General features: G+C 33.3%; 1 protein-coding gene across 3 annotated transcripts; it reads left to right on the forward strand.

Moving 5' to 3' along the window:
- Window positions 1–4,596: 4,596 nt before the first annotated feature.
- LOC145574333 (putative ion channel POLLUX-like 2) lies at window positions 4,597–21,572 on the forward strand. Of its 3 annotated transcripts, none has more exons than XM_081632092.1 (24): window positions 4,597–4,889; window positions 6,771–6,844; window positions 9,208–9,323; window positions 10,366–10,655; window positions 11,211–11,282; window positions 11,431–11,506; window positions 11,651–11,749; window positions 11,876–12,030; window positions 12,121–12,225; window positions 14,763–14,843; window positions 16,881–16,965; window positions 17,090–17,237; window positions 17,874–17,950; window positions 18,064–18,144; window positions 18,439–18,633; window positions 18,735–18,848; window positions 19,453–19,539; window positions 19,637–19,763; window positions 19,833–19,909; window positions 20,119–20,166; window positions 20,244–20,313; window positions 20,421–20,494; window positions 20,876–20,986; window positions 21,063–21,572. In XM_081632092.1, the coding sequence occupies exons 1-24, from the start codon at window positions 4,750–4,752 to the stop codon at window positions 21,180–21,182; spliced, it is 2,622 nt and encodes an 873-aa protein (XP_081488218.1). In that variant the 5' UTR covers window positions 4,597–4,749; the 3' UTR covers window positions 21,183–21,572. The 3 variants fall into 3 exon arrangements, with proteins under 3 accessions (XP_081488218.1, XP_081488217.1, XP_081488219.1); XM_081632091.1 differs by having other exon boundaries at window positions 4,599–4,889; window positions 14,757–14,843; XM_081632093.1 differs by having other exon boundaries at window positions 4,599–4,889; window positions 9,265–9,323; window positions 14,757–14,843.

The following is a 21,572-nucleotide window of genomic DNA, read 5'->3' on the forward strand; positions in this document are numbered from 1 at the left end:
TGATATATTTAGAGCAACTCTAACGGCAAGCTAATTTGACAATTAGCTTGGCATGCCACATAAGCTTTTAAGCTAATTGTTATTATAGCTGCTTTGAACTCCAATGGCTAGTTATTAGCTTACAATTTAAATGAATTTCACCTCCTTAATTAACTTTTTATATTTCATTTTATTGATTCTATTTTTTATTTTCTTTGGTAAGTTTTTCTCCAAGCAAATTAGCTTGACAAGCTAAACTAATTGCATTTTCTAGCTCCAATGGTCAAGCTAATAGCTAGGGATTATTTAATATTGCAAGCAAGTCCCTAGCTACAACCATTGGAGTTGCTCTTAGTAATTTAAAAATACTCTAGCAAATAATCAAGGTGAGTTGAGGGTAGACAATGTGAGTCCTTAAAAATCTCTATGTGCTGCGTAAAATTGTATGTTGAGAATATTGAAAACTCATTTTTCATTCTTTGTTCTAAAAGAACATACTCCATGGATAAAAATAAGACTGTAAATAAAATTAATTTACTCTACAGAGTACACAAACGACTAAGGGGTCTGTTCTCTTCAGCTTAATTTTACTTCAGTACAGTTCAATTCAGCTCTAGTTAAGTTAGTTCAGTTCAATTCAGCTCAATTCACTAAATCAGAACAGACCCTAAGTATAATGCTTAAAAGCAATAGGACATACACAAGCTACACAAATAAGAATTAAAAATAAGGAGGCTAGCTGATAGCTTAGATTAAGGTTTTGTGCTCACCAATCAACTGATCAAGAAAGCAAAAACCTAGTAACAACAGCTTAATTCTGTCTTCGACACGCTGCAACAGTAATGTAAATATGTAATGTTGACAGGTTATGTTGATCAAATCTAGGCTTAGCTGTGGCTAGTTGTTCTAGATCATCGACATCATTTCTATTCTAATTAACGAATTAATTAATCCACAAGTTATACGTTTTTCCTTATGTTGCAATATTTAGTAATTAATATCAATTATTATTATTAATTTATTATTCAATGGCTTTGTAAAACACGTTACAGGCTACACGCCTACACCCTCCCAAGGTGAGGTTTTACGTGTTGGTTTTTTTTTTGATGTTTTTCCACGTTGTAATTTGCTGGATGGATATCACCATCCCGATTATCCCTATCGAAATAAGAACAACGGTTTAAGGCACTTTCCATTAGGTAGTATTTAAAAAATGGGTAATGCTATATATAGCCCTAAAGTTGCATATAACCATTTAACATACTTCCTTTTTTAGTGTGAAGTTGGAAATTTATCAACAATTCACGAGTAAATCGATGTAATAAATGTTTATTTATTGTCAATTCTTTCCATTCTTAGTTTCTTAGGGCTGCATATATCTTTTTCCTTAAAAAATACACACAAATATACCATATATATATACACAAAGATGTATCATATCGTACATATATCAAATTACTACTTATTTGATTATATGTGAAAAAAAAAAGTTTATATGTGCAATATACTATTCGTTTTCACTAAAATAACTTTTACATTTTTATGATAACTTTTACATTTTTATAAGTAGTACATAGAAATTCACATAACAAATTAGTTTATGGATCAGTAAAATCAATCTTAATTAGTGATAAATTAGTGTTGTTTGGTAAAAAAATAATAAATAAATAAATAAAATCAATTGCAACGTGAGAAAAATTAGTTTTAAGTAAGAGAAACTAATTAATATATACTTCATGTAACTTTAGTTCATTAAACATTGGGTAAATTGAACAAAGTGTTAAACCTAATGCAATTACATGAGTATTAACAAGTAAAAACTAATCTCAATCATAATAATAAATCTCTATATAGTCCTTTTTTACATGCAACTTTTGATTTTTATGAGTAGTAAATAGTAATACTTTCCAATTATTTCTTTGATTTTTATGAAAAGTGAAATATAATTACTAATTTAAAATTCACTTATCTAGCTAATTCAATTAAATTCATCTTTGTGATTTCGTGAGTTTTAAGTTTCAACCCACTTTTTAAAAGATTATTTATATCGTGCTGTTTATATCTTTTATGTGATGTAGGTCTCTCCACTAATTATACGAATATTTTTTTTCTTTCAACCAAAATTGCATATAATCTAGAAGAGCCTAAATTACTTTAATAAATATGCCAACACTTAATATTTGTGTTCAAACTTAGAAGAATAATAATTATAGTAGTAGGTGGTGGGATTGTTAAGATTTTTTCCAAGTCACATTTCCACTATTGTTATCTTCATTCATATTGCTTTGGTGGATTGATGGTACTGTTGCAACAATAACCCGCTCTTAGCCAAAGACAAGGTTCACTATACGGAGTATTATTGCATTACCACAATTTTGGAATTGCTGCATTTGTGGGGTTGCATTGCATCATAAATTTAAATATCTTAATGAAAGAAAATATGTATGGAGCATTATTTCTCACTTAAATTTGAAAAATATCTTTAACACGAATAGATTTTTCCTTTAGACTTTGTAGAGTGTTAGATTGTTCCGTCACCAAACAAACCTTACCACTGATCAAACAAAGCTTACCTAGTGGTAAGGTTTGTCATTTGGGATCAAACTCCACTAGAAACACTTTGGAGTGTAGATTCTCCCCCTATTCTCCCTCATCTTTAAAAGAACTATATATTCCAATCACTCAGTCCGAGTTGATCTATGAGAGATTTTGATCTAGTAGAACATTATCCTTACCTTAAACTAAATAAATATAGATTGTTCCTTTTATGGACTCCTCAAAGATTATTACATATAATTTCGTTCTTAACTTGCCTTATAAATTTTAACTTGTATATTTATTATGATAAACTATTACTTTACTACACATACAATGATACACTATTGTACTTTTACTCTCACCAGGCCAACATTCTCAATCACAAAACTAAACTATGCTTGTATAGTTGCATATAGTGAGGAAGGAAGTATGTGCGGCTTTAATTCATAGTGCACCACCGTGCACTAGTGTGAATGTATGATGCATCAAACTCCGTATCAATTGTATGAACAAGTACAAAGTATGAACGTATGATGCACAAAAAATTGCATAGTAGGAACATGTGATTCTCGTGTAGTAATGTAGACAGGTTGGAAGATGATTATTTTCATTAAAAAGTAAATTAAGCTTTATAAGTTAAATTGATAAGATTAGTTAAAGGAATTGAACCCTCTAAAAATTGTTAATCATAACTCCATAAGTGGGCGACTTTCATAAAGTTATAAAACCAACTCACATACTTATATATATTACCTATTATCAACTGAAATAGTCTTTAACACACATCACACATAGTGAGCATGGGGCAAACCAAGGCTCGAGTAAATCCTTGCTTAGATATACCCTATATTGTTTTGAACCTTAATCAATAGATTTGTTCATTGATAGGCCTATTTGTTTCAAAAATCTACATATGTATATGCACATATAGTAGTAGTCATATACTATGTAATCATGTTGCTGTCTAAATTTCTTAAGTGCTTAATTTTCAAACCAGGGTAAATGTATGCAATCAAGTTACACATACTAAATTCCACATCAAATCCATAATTGTCGTAAAATTATGAGATAAATCATCATTTATGTTGTAAAGTCACTCGTATATAAAGAAAAAGTTGTTTATCTATACCATAAACAACTTTTTCGGTATGGTAAGCTTGTTGTTAGATTGACATCATCAACGCACGCCACACATATGGAGTCTTTGATCAGATTTCATTGTTTATAAGGTTTTATTGAGATTCATGGCTAAGTGTATCGATTGAGCTTTGGCTTGCAACAACAAATAAGCTCCCATTCCAACTAGTTGTAGACAAAATGCTAACAAAATTACAAATTGAACGAGTTTTGATTATACACTATGTGCTTGCCCAAGCTTCAAGCTTTATAAGATCATAAACTATTTCATGAGTATATCATTTCATTGACAACCTTATACAAAAAATATAATGACTACAAAGAATTAAATTAAAACATGTTGAATTCATGACAGGAATTATTACCATATAAGATATCTTTCTAACATAATTAGTGAAGGTAATTATCTATCGTTCAAAAAATTTTAACATAATTATAGACACTAATCTTGTTCAAGATCAATTTTTAAAGAATTTTATACTAAACTAAATTAGTCCCTTTTGATTTCCAATATTCAACTCGATTTTTTAACACCCCTACTTACAACATACTTGGTAACATATAGAGCAAAACTTCCAAAAATAGAAACAGCGCTACATCCTTGACACATCACGTATTCATGTAACATATGTTAAAGGCATATGCCTTTTCGCGATTACGGTCCTACTCCACAACTCGTGTACCACAAACACATGGGTCCATGCCCACAAGACCATCACCAAAAACAATTCAACAAGGCTACTCGTACAAACTTTACACTATAATTGCACAAACTTACAAAAAAAAAAAAAAAAAAATATTTCATGGACCACACCAATATTAAAATTTTCCTGACTTGTAGTACTTTATTTTTTGGACTTGTACAACTTTATTTAATGTATCTTATGTATGATCTTCTTCTCTTCTTTTTGATAAAAGACGTTGACATGAATGGAATCTCAACATATTAGCCCTTTTTTTTGTGATCAAACTCCAAATATTTCATTGTCACTTTTCCTTAAAAAAATCAAGCATTGACACTGTTTAATTGCCTTGGTTGAATTTTCTGCACTTCACCTTATCTCTTCCTACTCCATTTTCTCAGTGATTTCAACAATGAGGCATCTTACGACGTCGTTTCTTCCGGTTCCGGCTGTTTTTCCGGCGAAGAATCGGTTTTCTTCTCCTCGGCTTACCGTTAATTCTCGGTGGAGCTCCGGTTCGTTTCGCCGGCGATTTTTGCGCGCCTCTTTTAGGTTAATCTTACTCTTTTTTCCTTTTGTTATTAGTGTTGAATTTGTCGTGTGTTTGTATTGTTTTGTGAATTTGAAGTGTGTACATTTTGAAAAATATTGATTAATGCGGTTTGAGATTGTTATTTTATTGGAAATGTTTTGGAGTATATGTTTTTTGGATTATTAATGTGATTTGAGATTATTTTTATTGGAATATTTTGGAGTATATGGTTTTTGGATTGCTATATATGCTTTGAGATTGTATTTTTATTGGAAAATTTGGTTTTGGATTATTTATTGAGATTGTATTTTTGTTGGAATTTTTTTTGGGGTATTTGATGTTTAGAGTGTTATTGTAGTTTGAGATTGTAGTTTTATTGGAAAATTTTGGAGTATTTGAATTTTGGATTGTTTTTGTGCTTTGAGATTGTAGATTTGAGGTAATGTTGGTATTGATGAAGCTTCTTTAGTCTTTTTGTAGTTGTGGTTGTAGAGTTTTGCTATTGAGTTTTGATTATTGAAGGCTAATTCACGGTGACCAGATTTATTATTATTATTTTTTTTTAATTGAAGATGAGAAAGCTTATTATGGATTGGATATTTAGTTTAGAGTGAGAAAATTACGATAGTTGAATTTATAGAATAATCAAGAAGAGCTAATTAGTAAAAACTAAGTAAAGTAGTCTGTGATTAGAAAAGGAGGAAAGGTTTTGGAACTTAAAAGGACTTGGAATTCTTCATTTATATATGTGAGCAGAAAGAATGATGAAATAAATGTATACGTGTGCCAATCACACATTCAGTGACAGGGAGATCGATTTCACGAAGGGCTTGAAAGCATGTCTCTTACGGGAGGCGATTGAAAATTTGAAACTGCAATGTCCAGCGGAATGAATGAGTGAATAGTTGTTTATCTATCTATTTATTTCCTTAATGATTAAATCCATTTTCTAAATTTAAGAAGCAGAAGGATTTCACGTTCCTTTGACATTGCCAAAAGACCAAGCTCATCTACTCCATCTCTTCTACTACAAAAAAAATGTGATTAGAAAGTAGCAAAAACCTTGCCTTGAAGTTTTGATGAATGTAAAACTGACTAAAAGGGGAGGGAGGCACTCTGTTGTTTGATTCCTTTGACAAATATTAAGGAACTAGGCGAGTGTTAAAAAAGGTGGCTTGAGTAGAGAGTGTAAAAAAGTGGGCGAGTGTAAGAAAAAAGAGGATAAAGTAAGAGAGAGTGAGTGGAAATGTGTAAATATTTTAGGGTAAGGTAATATAAGGGGATTGCCAAAAAAAGAATAAAGTAAAATGTTAAAGAACTTTTAGAAAGAGACCAAAACAGAAAGTGTAAAGACCATTCAGAAACAAAGGTAGTATAATCCTGGAACAAGAATTGGTGAATGTGGTTGTCTTCTTGGTGATGATAGCAACACCCCTCTATGACAGAACAGGGAATCCTTTAAGCAAGTACCCTTTCTAAAAAAGGTCATGTCCATACTCTCTTCCAAAAGCATTATGATTTCACTTTCATCGTCTTTCTTTTTATTAACTTTTGGATGTAATATTATTGAGGCATTTAAGTAGCGTATCCTGTAATTATGATATTGATCTTGCATGCTGGAGTACATATCAGTATAGCACAGTTGCAATGACAAAAGAATTTAACTCTCATATCTGTTTGAGTGCATTTGGGTTCAGATGATACATGTAGTATTGCTCCTGCTGTCTTTTATAAAAGGCTAAACAGGCAAAAATAAAACTTTGTGGATATGAAAAATATCAAGAACCTCATACAGGAAGTTCAAGTTGGTACTTTAAAATTTGCTCTACCCTGTCTCTTATGTCCTTGAGTTCTTGCCCTAGGTTGTGGTTTCAAAAACTAAATTTAATGATACTCTGCAGGTGTACACTTTGTATTCCGGATATTTGGTTGGAAGATTCATCTTTAATGTCAAATAACAAAATGAATCAAAGAGGTGAGTTGTAATTGTAAGTTGATTTAATTACTAGATTTCTTTTATATAACATCTGATTTATAGCATCCAATTTAATATTCCATAATCCATACCATTCCATGATATTGATATGGCTAGCAACTTTACTTGTTGTTAGTGAAGTGAAGCCTTATTTATTAGTTTACTAGGTTAGAACCCGTGCGATGCACGGTTTATATAAAACCTATTTTTAATTTGTACATCTTAATAATAAATCGCTATTATACATGAATATAAATAAGAATTACGTACATTTTATAATTTAAAATCTTTTATTTTCATTAAAATTATGATATAATATCTCTTCGACGTCGTCTAATTCATAATTCAATGTAGGAGTTCATTTATTAGTGTGCTATTTAAAATTGTTTCAATTTCCTACGATAAATTAATAGGTTTTAGTTGTAAGGTAGAAGCTTCTAATATTTAAATTTCAAAAATGTTAAATAGGACATCTCTACATAATTAAAAAAAAAAAAAAAGGAAAGAAAGATGACATCATCATTGCATTTAGGCGGGAAATTTTTTTATTTAGAGAGCGATACGTGGGCAGTGGTGACGTCAGCATCTTCTGTTTTAGTAATAGTTAATAGATTTTTTGTTTACATTCTTAATTACTGCTATAGAATTATAGGATATCTTCATAATTTGGGAAGTAAACATGAGTAGAAGACTAACACTATGTTTGGATAAATAAAGGGGAAGGAAAAAAAGGGGAGGGAGGAGAAAAGGAGGGGAGGAGAAGGGAGGGGAAGGAAGAATGGTGATTTTTCCTTCCAAATCTCTCCCTTGTTGGAGGGATAAATTTCTTGCAATTTAATCCCTCCATTTCTCTCCCCTCCAATTCCTTTCCTTCCTCATTTGTTATCCAAATGAAAAATACCTCATCTGTCCATTTCTCTTCCCTTCCTTTCCCTCCATTTCCTTCAATCCAACCACATCGTAAGAGTCCTTACTGGGAAAATAGGATTGTGCTAATCATGTTGTATACCACATAAGTCAAATTCAAGATTGCCTCTGCCACATGACACCAAAAAGTGGCACTGTATAGATCATGAATATAAGAATCTTTCAACATCTATTTTAATTTATATACAAATTTCCATTTGAAGTATTAATAATTTTGAATGTGTTTGATTAGGCAAAATCAAGAATTCAAGAGTAATACCAACAAAGGAAAAAAGAAATAAGTTTATACACTAGATACTCAAATCAGATTGATTCATTGGTTACTTTTTTTTTTTTGTTTTTTTGTTTTTGTTTTTATTATTTTTTTATTTCCCTCCTATCTTTTTGTTCTATCCTATTATACATTGTGGTCAAACTTAATGAATTGGCTGTATTTTTCAATTTGTATTTTCACAATATCAACTAATAATAAATTTTACTAATAAGGTACATTTGTACAACAACAACAAAGTTTTAGTCTCAAAATGATTTGGGGTCGACTAATTTGAATTGTTATAAGAAAACATACGATATAGAGAAAGAGATATAACAAGATAATCAGTTGAAAGAGTTGGAAAAAAAAAGGTGAGTAAAGGTGAGAAAAAGAAAGAGCATCCAAGGAAAATTAAAAGGTTTTAAAGGAGAACCAAAATAAAATTCATGAAAGTTTTAAGAAGAGGTAAAAAGGTGTGAGTAAAAAAACATAAAGGTTTGAGAAAACTTTAGCAAAGGAAATCAATACAGTTCATAAAACCCAAATTGGGTAATAAAATAATAAAAGTAAATACTAAGATAAAGTTTTCTAAAGTGTATATATATATATATATATATATATATATATATATATATATATATATATATATAATCATGAGTTCATGACACGCTGTTGACGTGAATTTTAATGTAAGAGTCCAGGAGCTTAGAACAAAATAAATAGGTACAGGGAATAATAAGTTTTGCTGTTGTTGACTTCTTGTGGTAGCAAAGAAGTGTCTCTGATGTTTACTTCCTAAGGTTCTTGTGATACAAAGACAAAGCATGATTGCTTGTAGATATCTTTGTAGAGTTGAGTTGTCTTACCTCTGTAACATTATTGTTTTAGTTTTGGAAATGCTAGTGTAGAGTGACAAAGCTCATGCTGGTAAAGTAAGCAATGAGGTGCAGACATAACTTATTGTAAGTTTTAGGTGATAACCTGCAGAACTAGGGAACTGATATGGTCTGTGAGAAATCAATGATCCATATTTGATACATGTCTGAATTCTGCCACCTTGCACCAATTATTTTTTTTTTTTCATTTATACTGCTAGCTATCTTAAAATTATGAGTTTCAGACTTTCATGGTTACCTATTATTTGGTAAGGAGACCTTATATTTTATTATGATCAATTTTTTAGGGAAGTGGATTACAAATGCTACGAGAAAAAATACTGAGGAATTAGTTTCTTGTTCAGATTTCATGGACGAAGAGGAAGGTACATGCTCGAGATTAGAACTTAAAGGTGGTCTGAAGGTAAGAATTATTGAATTTGCCCTGGGAATTTCATGTCAAAAGATGCAGACATCTGAATGAACGTTATTCTCTTTTCAAGATTAGAAGCTCATTTGGATATATGTCTAAATTTGTGTGATTTACTGACTTCTTTTACCCAATTTGGTATTATTGCCTTTTCTTTATAGTGAGACATGTTTTGATGGTGATTGAAATGACTTTCTGCGTACCTAATGGGTATTTGTAAATAAAGGAATGCTGGTAAAATATCCTTGGATTAGACCTAATTTGGTTGAGTGTTCATGGGGCTTAAGTTTCACATTTATTAGCAAGCCGTCTCGGCTATGAATGAAGCAGTCCCAAGAGGGGGCGGTGGTGGAGAGGATCTTCAGCGGGGGCTGGGGGATAGGCCCACCTTAAAATTGTTACCTGGTATCACATTGCATATAATTTTATGTTTTGTGAGGTCAAGGCTCCACCTTGTGTTGGGTTAAGGGCTTAGTTGTTCCCAATTTCTATACTTGTTGTCCAGGGCTTTGCTTGGCATTATGCATTTTTTTTGGTTGATAAATTATGTTGTTAAGAACAGTATAATGTGACTATAATAATCTACGACTTAGACTTAGCATAGTTAACTTGATTATGAGGAAGGTTATACTGGACATCTGGGTTCTCTGAAAGCTGTAAAAACTTGGGGATATTATGATGTATCTCTCGAATATGTTAGTTGCCTTAAAGAATCTTCTTAATATGTTTGGACCAGAAGAGAAGAGATACATTATAAGCACATGGTTCAAAAAGGTTAATATTGTCAACGTAAATGAGATACTTTTTGAGTCATAGAATTGTTCTGTTTGTTTTTCTTGCTTGGATTTTTTTAAAAAACAATTTATTGTTAGATTTTCACAAGAAGGTAAAAAAACTAGAGGCATTTGCAACTTCCAGTCCCCTGCATTTCTTCTGCATGTTTTTATGAGTTCAATATTCTTCTTTTTACGAAAACTTTATATGTAGGTTTTGTTTTATTTAGTTTGATAGTGTTTGTTATTCTAATTATGTGCAGGGTCACCTGGCTATGATTATTCACTCCTTATCAATATCATCCTTTGTCTTCCTTAGATGGAGTCATTTGAATTTGGCCAGCATGTTGCTGAAATCGCTCAAGTGCTTGCATGGCTTTTCAATGCAAGCTTTTGGGTCTACAAATCTACTGTTTGCTTCCCTGTCTAGCTCACAAAACAAGCCTACACCTCTCAACTTGGATGTCTCTTTACCTTCAATTGGGGATCTCCAGTGGAGCTTTGCACGAATGATATATCTATTCAACATGCAAGTAGAAAGAAATGTAGCAACGTAAGTGAAAGCAGCCAACTAATTGCATCTTTTAAAATGTGTTTTTCTGCTAGTTTCTGCTCACAAAAGCTTCTCTCTTGCTTTGATTTGAATCAAAATATCAATCATCCTTCATTGATATTTATAAAGGCTTGTAAATTATTTTTTTTCCTCCTGTTCGTTTCCATTGTCTTCTAACATTTTTTGTTAACCGTTTTGTTCTGATCTTTTTGCTTCTTGTATCATAGTACACGAGTGTCTTAACTAGGTTTGTATGAAAATGGTTGAATTGTGATCTTAGTTCTGGTCATGGTGATTTCTACTCAAGGAATTCTATGGCATTTGTCTCAAGGAGAATAAAAACAATGTATTGAAAGTGGTAAGCCATTAACAGATGTGCATAATTTCAATGCGACCTTGATCTTCTTTTGGAACTCTTGCATGACTCTTTCGTTCCGAACAGAGGAAGTAAATGGCTTACCAGTTTCTGTTCTTTAGTTATATTGGTTGATTTTGTGTAAGTATCCTTTTATATATATTGCCATGGCTCAGACTGCTGGTGTGGACGAAATGCAGGTTTTTATTGGTACTAATTGTGGCGTGCTTCTCGTTCGTTGTCATTGGTGGTTTCCTCTTCTTTAGGTTCAGGTATGCTGTGATATCCTTTTTACTAATGATACCTTTGATTAGGTTGTGAATGTAGGTGTGCTACACTGGCTGTCTGTCAGCTGTTTGAATAGTAAAGGACATATCTGCTGTTCTACTGAGCTGATTTTTTCCTTGTTTGATAATATAGGGGTCAAACACAGTCTTTAGAGGATTGCTTCTGGGAGGCCTGGTCTTGTCTTTGTTCATCATCAACCCATTTAAGAGTGTGAAAATGATGCCCTTGTGAACTTTCTGGCTCTGTTTCTTCTGATATTCATGTGATCCTGCTTGTCTTATCTAGATCAATGAGCATTTGATAATTATTGCAATTGATGCATCTAATGTAATTTTTTCATGAAAAACTGCAGTTGAGAACACGTTTTGAACGAGTTGTTGGCTTTATACTTGCTATTTGGGGCATATTATTCTACTCCCGTTTGTTGAGCACGATGACAGAGCAGCTCAGAGTAAGTTTAGGGAGCACAATTCCTCATAGTGATAATGTTATTCTATGCAATTGACTATTGAATCTAATACCTTTTTAAGTTTCTGACCAATAACACTATCGCATCATACATCTACCGTGTCACCAGAATAACATGCAAAAGATCAGGGAGGGTGCACAAATGCAAGTTTTGGAGACTGATCATATAATCATTTGTGGAGTGAATAGTCATCTGAACTTCATACTTAAGCAGATAAATAAGTATCATGAGTTTTCCATCCGCCTAGGCACTGCTCATGATAGGTACAGAAATTTTTTGGTTTACTTGTGTGAATCGTCGATGTACATTGATTCTTCCAGCTGGCAACTTTTTGTTTGCAATTTTATTTTCAGGAGGCAGAGAATTCTCCTTCTTTCTGATCTTCCAAGGAAGCATATGGAAAGGATTGCTGAAAATATAGCTAAAGATCTTAGCCATATTGATATTCTTACAAAAAGGTATAATTCTGAATATACTAGCCAGAGTTTGTATTGTAGAAGTGAACTCGTATTTCAATCTTATGAAACTCAGTCCTCAGGTTTACCTCCCCTCTTTTATAGAAAGAAAAAAAAAGCCTCAGATTTAAAAAAACCACCCATACTATCACACCCTTTTATCTCAGTGTGGATATATGGCAGGCTGTTTTCCCTTTTCTTTAAGGATCTTTTTTTTTCTTTTTCTTTTTCTTTTTTTTTTTTTTTTTTTTTTTATTTTTTTTTTTTTTGGGGGGGGGGGGGGGGGGGGGTTATTAATTCAGACTGGTCTTTTGTGCAAGAGCTCTCCTGTTTACAGTATATAAAAACCAGTTAACCACCCATACTGTGTCATAACCTTTCATCTCAGTGTGGATACTGTCTATGGCTGGCTGTTTTGTCTGTTCTTTTAAGGATTTTTTTTTTTTTTTTGGAGGGGGGGGGGGGGGGGGGGGTTAATTCAGACCTCATAGAGACTATGCTAGGTGTGTGAATATGGGTAAAGTTTAGAAATTCACCTTGTGTGTCAGTAATTCCGTCCCTTCCTGGAATCCTGGGTATGAGATTATGTGCGGTATTTAGTAAATCATGACAGAATTGATTATAGGGAGGGAGAGTGATCAGCAATCTGGCGCAAGGTTACAAGGTACGAGGTACGATTCGAAACGTGGAACGGAAACGGATACGTGGTACGTTACCATGTATGAATCGGGTACAATGGGTACGATGTGTCAAAAAAAATTTTCTCTTTAAATAAATCAAGTTAAATACTGAAATTATAATTGCAAGAATAATACTAACATTTTTTCATGGATTTTCTGAATTTTTCATTACAATCATTGTAGCCAAAAGTTTACTCAAAGACATAATCCATCAGCACATGCTCTTACATTTTTACATACAAACTTCACTTAGCTCCAAAAGACAAAATGGCCAAAATGACTAAAGTGCAAATATACATTATACTTCAAAAAATCAGAAGTTCAGAACATTAGAAGTCAAATAATAATATCAGCTAGGAGTCTGGGAATCGTTGCCTCTTAGATTCAGGTATCTTATTTGCATCATCATCTCCTCCTTCTAGTGAATCAAGTCCTTCCCTCCACCTTGAGTCTTCTAATCTTGTTGCTGAATCATCTAAATAGGTAGTCTCAGGGTTAACATCCCACTTCCTATATGGTCCATCTTTGTAGCTTGCTGTGAAGCGAGAGATAAGTCTGATGTTTGTGTGAATAAACACCAACTTATCAGCCCGCAAATAATTGAGTCTATTTCTCTTGATGTTGTGAATATAAGAGTATGTGCTCCATACTCTTTCTGCTGAGCTACTGGTTATAGGCTGTGATAACACCTTAACAGCAATCTCTGCTAGTTCAGGAGTTTCAGCCCCATAGGTAGACGGTCTGGCGGTGATATTTAAAAGAATTTTAATACTGCTATATTTTTATTTTTTATTTTTTATAAATGTAGGGTTGTATTAGAGATTTCATTGAATTAACTCAATTCTGCCTCTGGTTCTCTAATCTTTACTATTTTCAGTTTATTTCCTTTTTTTTTTTTTCATCTACTTCAACCACCAGTATAGGACTCTGGCTTTCTGTTTAGTGCTGTCAAGCACTCAAGCCTAATAATTATTGCGGTGACTTATGTTTTGTTTAAGATCAAACACATGAATATTGCCTCTTGTTCTCTAATCTTTACTATTTTCAGTTTATTTCCTTTTTTTTCTTCATCTACTTCAACTACCAGTATAGGACTCTGGCTTTCTGTTTAGTGCTGTAGTCGAGCCTAATTATTATTGCGGTGACTCTTATGTTTCGTTTAAAATCAAACACATGAATATTGCCTATATTTTTCAAAATACCCAAGCCAATCCTGGATGTATATGTCTGTGCTTGAACGCCTTGAAGTCACACCTAGTGTGCTTCCATAGCGAAGTCAATTGATTTGTGCTATTTTAAGTGGAACCAATTTTTTTCAACTTGAAACATAAAAAATGACTGTTCTAAACTGAACTTGCTGGGCATAGTTTTGAACACAACATTTATATCTAGCTCTAGTTTGAAGGATTCAACTGCAAGCAGTTTGTCTTTCTGAAAAGGAAAGAGCCAATAAGCAAGGAAAGGTAATGGTCTTGATGACTTACATTCAGTGGTCAAATAGGTATCCATGCCTTTCAGTTTTGTTCCAAAGCTACAACTATGAGTTGGATATCCATATTTCTGGCCTTTTGCAGTTAAAAATTGATTGAACAAAGATGGAAATGAGACTGACTGACTTAAAAAAGTAAAGTAAGGAGCATCAAGCATTTTTCAGAATGTTGTCCTATGTTTTCTTTCAAGGTTAAGAGCTCTCTCTTTCAGCTGTAGAAATACTTTTGCTTAAATCACACCCCAGCTAAAGCTAATTAATATAATTTCTTTCATATAGCTGGTCAATATCTGCACTATGGTTTAAAGAATACGTAATTGGGTGAATATCTTTGGGAATTTACCTTGGCTCTTGTATTGATACAGCTGCAGCCTCAACTTGACGAAATCTTTTGAAAGAGCTGCAGCAAATAAGGCCCGTGCTGTAATTATATTGCCTACAAAAGGAGATAGGTAAGGTATCTCTTTATTCATCATGTAATACTTTTCCAAGACTTGCAAGCATCATGCAAACTTTCCTAGTTTGCTAAAAGTGCAAAATTTGAAACTAAAACTGTCCTTGAGGTGATACGAGTGTGCTTGTGTTGTTCCTTCAAGTATTCGATACTTTACCGGTGGCTGGAAATTCCATTTGAGGTTTATAAAGTGGCTATAAGCTCTGTGCAGGACACATCTAAAATAATAGCTATAGTGTTAATATACTTCAGCAAGGTAACCTATTGTCTTACATTTGTGTTGATTTCCCTTGTACTTGTAACTTTTAACATTTAACCACCCTACCATGGAACACTGAGGGAGGAGAACTCTTGAAGAGTCTTTTAGATACTTCAATTCTTTCCCTAAGCTCATATGGAAGTAAAAGGCATTAGAGATGTGAATGCCCTAACCACTGATAACATGTTCAAATTTCAAATTTCTACAATTAATATAAACTTCCTGGACGATTGGTCATTGGTGAGACATCCTTGTTTTTCCAGTTAGGTTATATATTGTGCCGAAAGATGAAATCACACTGAACAAGAGAAAGGAAGGTTGGAAGAATAAGATTAGACTAGATGAAGATGTGATATCAAAGGAAAAATTAAGTAGAAGTTCATGGATTTCTCTGTATCTATCTCAGTAAGGGATCTACCTTTATATTCCCTATACCATTAACAAAGAGATAGGTTAAGTATCCCAATAACAAATGAAAGGTAGCATTTATCTCATGATATCATAACATTACTCGCCAAAAAGGAAATTTATTACATGAGGATATTATTGGGAAGGTTCAATTTTATTTTAGCAATGAAGTAATCCTAATTTCCTATCATGATGGTATGCAGCTTACGCTCAAATTTGGCATTCATAGGATTAGTCTCTACCTCCTTCTCATAAAATGCAGAAAAAAGGTGGAATGAATGACTGTAAGATAAAATAGATGAGGAAACCTGATCATAAAAGGAAATTTATATCATCTCCATTAACGGCCAAGCTACACGATCTTGGCTTCTGAGGTCCCCCCTTATATTAATTGTTTATTTGTTCTAGATAGCATTTATAAACTTCTATAATGCAAGATCAATGTACTACATGGCTTTCACATGAATGTTTGTTCTTTTCTTCTACATTTTTAAAGAAACTTACAGACATCTTGTGTTCATGTTTGACACCGGAGCTTTCTTTGTTTTTTTTTTTTTTTTGTAATTAAAAACTTTTAACAAATTCATGCGATCACTTGTATTTATTCTACACACAAAAAAAAGGAGCATTATTTAGTAAGGAAATTGTTGGTCAAAATTTGACTTATAAAGCTGGTGATACAATTATTATTATTTTTTTTTAATTATTTTTTTTAAAATTAAAAACTTTTAACAAATTCATGCACTCACTTGTATTTTAGTTTTTAGATTTTATTCTACACACAAAAAAAGGAGCATTATTTAGTAAGGAAATTGGTGGTCAAAACTTGACTTATAAAGCTGGTGATACAAATCTATTTTAGGATTATCAGTTTGTAAACCATAATAGAAATACTATTATTGTTTAATCTTTACCTGGAATTTGATTGGTTTCTAAGATCCTGGTTTTTTGCCTTTGCTAGTTGGTCATCGGCATTTTGTTTAGTATTTAAAGTTATTGGAATCTTTTGCCTGTTACAACTTTTTATAAAATATAATCACATGGCTTTTTATTTCTTGTAAAGTTTCAACTACTGAACTCATCTTCTTCCTGTGTCAGCATGGTGAAACCTTACATGTGATCTGATATAAGTAGTTTTTACTTTTTATTTATTTGATATGAAAAAGTGAGCTTAATGCCTATGATCCAATGTATGGCCTGGATAACTTATCTGCTATATTTATATTTATATTTATATTTTGCCAAACGTCTGTTGATAACTTGATACCATGATTCTCCGAATAACAGTATAGTCTCACAGCTTATGATTTAAGACTTTCTCAAGATTAAAATTAAAAATTGTGTTTGACAGTTTTCTCCATTAACCAGGTATGAAGTTGATACAGATGCATTTCTGTCTGTGCTGGCATTACAACCACTGGCAGAAATCTCAACTGTACCTACCATTGTGGAGGTCTATCTTATAAAACTAAGTCCAAGTCTTTAAATTTTGATTACTACATGTATGTTTATGTGGAATTGTCTGAATTTAGAGCATGGTTTTAAGCTTGTATTCATATTCAATCTTTCTAATGCAGGTTTCTAATCCCAGTACATGTGAGTTGCTGAAATCAATATCAGGACTCAAAGTCGCACCAGTAGAAAATGTGTCTTCCAAATTATTTGTTCAGTGCTCCCGACAGAAAGGGCTTCTTGAGATCTATCAACACTTGCTGAATTACAAAAGTATTGTATATGTTTATTAAGTTGTGACACTTTTTGATGTTGTCTTGTGGATTAACAGTAATCTTGATGTTGTCTTGTAGATTAACAGTGCATATTATAGTGTATTCTTCATTGGAAGTCAAGTGGCTTTAGTTGCTTTAAGTTAAAATTTTGTGTGTATACAGTTATAATGCATCTTGCTTTCTGTTTGGTGTTAGAGACTTTTTTAGCTAGTACCCTCTTTGTATTGACCTAGTGAGGTGAAGTTTTATAAACCCTTTCCATGTCATGTACATAGAGATGTTTCCTTGATCACTTTGTAAGTAGCTAACCAACAATGCTGTGCACTACTAGCTATTTACCCATTTTCCTTGCTTTGATTTGCCTAGCAAGGAGTGGTTGCTGCAACCAGATCTTACTCTTGTATCGTCCAAATCTAAATGCTACTGTCATCGATGGCTTAGCCATTGAGCTAGTTAGCTCAGATGTCTATCCAAAGTTAAAAATTGAATTGTTGGCTGTTGCTTGTTTAAGTTCTTAATATTTGTTAACTCTTCTTTAACTCTCATACTGTGATCGTATTAAATCAATACCCAGATGTTTATAGTCTTCTCTCACTTTGGTTACTAACCTTTTTTTATTTGTCTCCCATTGCAGAAAATGTATTTAATCTTTGTGATTTCCCAGACCTTGCTGGAATGAAGTATTGGCAAGTTAGACGTGGACTACAAGAGGTAAACATCTGTCAGATGAAACTTTAAGTTAAATGACTATTTGCTAGGTACTGGCCTACAGGTTTTGTGATTGATGATTATTGGCTAATTTTTTTATCTACTGTCTCTTCCAGGTGATTGTTTGTGGTCTTTACCGAAGTGGGGAACTAATCTTTCATCCAAATGATGAGGAGGTCTTGAATGAAACTGACAAAGTATGTTATTTGAAGACTTTTATGCTATTTTTTAGATCCGTGATATATTGACTTAACAGAAATCTATAGTTATCCCTTTATCAATGCGCTATGTGCTATCAAACATAAATGGCTATGAAATGAAAATCAGAATACTAATAAACACATGAGAATGAAACCCTACTTGTGGCACTTGTAGATAGAGGAAGAGCCACTGTTCTCAGTTTTTATTATAAATCATTAAAGTGGAAATGGTCACTTTGCTTCTAGCTGTCGACTTTCATTGTTTGTGACATTCCTACTTGTATGATTTAGGTTTTATTCATTGCTCCTCTTTATGGGACAAGAAAGCCGCAAATTTCCTGCTCAAGTGTTATAGAGGCAGTAAATAAAGAGATTCACAACTTTGAGTACCTGGGAATTAAAGTTGACTCTGTCAAAGATATGTCAACAATTGAGAAAGTGCGTCGTGAAAATACACAAAAGCGTCCTTTCAAACGACGATCTAAGGTATGCTGTAATATAAACATAATTATATACTTCATATAACAATAAAAGGGGAAAAGGAACTAGAAGAAGACTCACTACTGCGTTTTAATGCCTTTGTACAGGCATCAGACTACACTGTAGGGCCAAAAGAAAGCATACTGTTGATAGGTTGGCGCCCAAATATTGCGGAAATGATTAAAGAATATGACAATTATCTAGGACCTGGAAGTTCACTGGTATGCTAAAATTCTCAAATCAGGTATTCGTATTGAATACCTCTGCTGTGATGGTACTCATAATGTGGGTAAAAAAAACTCAAAAATGTTCCTGAAAGTGGCTGTATTTTCTTGTCCTTTACCAAAGATAAATTCTGTCCTTTCTGTAGCACCTTTGCCCAAATATATTTTACTATTCTGTCTTGTCCCCTTTATGTCATTCTTTAACAAGATGTGCAAGGTTGACAATTATCTAGAGACAGAGGGAGTTCATGTGTTTTGAATTGTGATTTTAATACTTCTGTTTTGATCAGATTTTTTAATGTTATATAGATGCACCAAAAGACTCGGTTTTGTGGTTCCAGTATTGTGTTTGTGTTGGCGTATGAAAGAGAAAAAAAGTCATAACAATGCAAGCAGTGATGGTGGCTTAAAAATGTAAATTTACTTAGTTAAAGTCTCAGAGTTTGCTTGAAGTTGTTCATCTGCTCACATATAAGCTGCATAGTAGATTACAGGTCCATAAACATGAACTTAGTTGATGGTGGAAACTAAGTATGAATTTTGTTCTGATGAGAACGAGCTTTGTACCTGATACTTTCTCAATTTATCTTCTCAAATTCAGGAAATATTGTCTGATGTACCATTAGAAGAGAGGAAAAGCAGACTTGTTGGTCTAGGGAAACTCGAACACATACAAGTATCCCATATGGTAACCCTTTGAGCCTCAATAGCATAGTCAATTAGCAGTAAATACTACCTGTGTTTGTTTTCTTACCAACTTGTACACTGCACTACTTTCTTTACAGGTTGGAAACCCTATGGATTATGATACCTTAAAGGAAGCAGTATTAAGAACCCAAACTTCTACAAAAACAGATGAAGAGATCCCATTCTCAATTGTTGTAATCTCCGATAAAGAGTTGATACTCGGAGGTGAGAATCTTGTGTCACTAGTGATTGAGTAGGTCTGCTTTGTGTTTGTGTTTATCGTTTTTGTTTCAGATCCATCCAGGGCTGACAAGCACTCTGTATTTGCCCTTCTCTTGGCTGAAAATGTTTGCAGTAATCTTGGAATAAAGGTGAGATAGCTTTGTTTCTCTCAAGACCCTTTTCATCTTATCTTATCATAATGTGTTGTCTTGACATTAAAAAAAATCTTTCTTACTAGTCTTTCTCTGGTCTGATTTCGAATCCTTCAACTTCGAAGGCTTCAATTTGCAGTCTCTTGTACTTGCTTGCCTAATGAAGTTAATATTCATATTTGAAAAATTATCTGCAATGCTTACAGGCGCAAAATCTTGTTGCTGAAATAGTTGACTCAAAACTTGGCAAACAAGTAAGTCTTCACGTAGCAGAACGTAGTTATCTAACATGAGTCTGTAGTTACAAACTTATCTGTTCAAGCATCTTCAGGTAACAAAAATAAAGCCATCACTGACTTATATTGCTGCTGAGGAACTCATGAGTCTCGTTACTGCTCACGGTTTGCTACTTGTTCTCATTAAATGCTTTTGTGCTGTATTTAGTGTGTTTGATTCATTTACGGCAAGCCTTCAATATTAATTCAAGAGGAAATTATTCTGTGCTCAGTTGCAGAGAATAGTGAACTCAATGGAGTATGGAAAGACATTTTGGATGCTGATGGTGATGAAATATATGTTAAGGTACACGCAGCTAGTCCTGAGAATGCTATTCCTATGTTTCTGTTAATCCCTCCATTACTGCTTTACCAAATGTATTGTTGTGTTTAATACGGGCATTGAGTCTAGGGATGCATGTTACTTGAGGATTTTGTGTTAATTGCTGCTATCATGTTTAGGAATGCATGTTATAAGTGGATTTAAACTTCAGGAAAACAATCTTACTTTTTGAAATTTTTGGTTAGAACTAGTCGTTGTAGAACTTCACTTTGCGATGGCCACTGCCTTTGTTTTTAGCTCATTCTCCTAGACTTACCATAGTTATCTAGTACTCTGTATCCATATCTTAAGTCAAGTTGATTTATCTGACTCAGGCTCCAACTTTCATTCTTGTTAACTTTGCAGGATATTGCCTTGTACATGAAAGAGGGGGAAACTCCATCTTTCAATGAGCTGTCTGAAAGGGCATGTTTGAGGCGAGAAGTTGCCATTGGTTACGTGAAAAACGATAAAACGGTATTTCAACATCTGAATTACAGTACTAGATAATCTTGGCTAAATGAATTCTTAATCATAAATCATTTTACTGCAGGTTATAAATCCAAACCCCAAAACACAACCTCTCAACCTCGATATGACTGACTCACTGATTGTAATCTCCGAGTTTGAAGGAGAACAACCTATAGTTGAGGATTCCGCCCTTATTATTTAACGACTGGCCCATTCAATTCTTTTTACTGCTGTACAGCCATGACTCATGAGCATCAGGTGCTACAAATCTAGCTGAAATTTTTGGAATTGCTAGATTGCCATGATCTTGTTTTAGTGCAAATCTCTTGGAGACTTGGAGTAGTTGTTACTGTAAGGTACATTATGTAAAGTCCCCGTTACAAAGCTGAAGACAAATTCTCCCACCCTGCCATCGCGGTTCTGATGAATGATAAGACCAAGCTCTTGGAGAATGTACATGACACTGGCTAGAGATATTGTAAACAAGAGCTGCCTTCATTGTTATGTGATGGACATTATTTTCAATTTGTATTAATAATTGTCCGCGGGTTTAAGCCAAAGGCCAAACTTAATCAATGGATAGTTGATCCAA

The sequence above is a fragment of the Chenopodium album genome, chromosome 13 (assembly GCF_948465745.1).
Source record: "Chenopodium album chromosome 13, dcCheAlbu1.1, whole genome shotgun sequence".
Classification (NCBI taxonomy): domain Eukaryota; kingdom Viridiplantae; phylum Streptophyta; class Magnoliopsida; order Caryophyllales; family Amaranthaceae; genus Chenopodium; species Chenopodium album.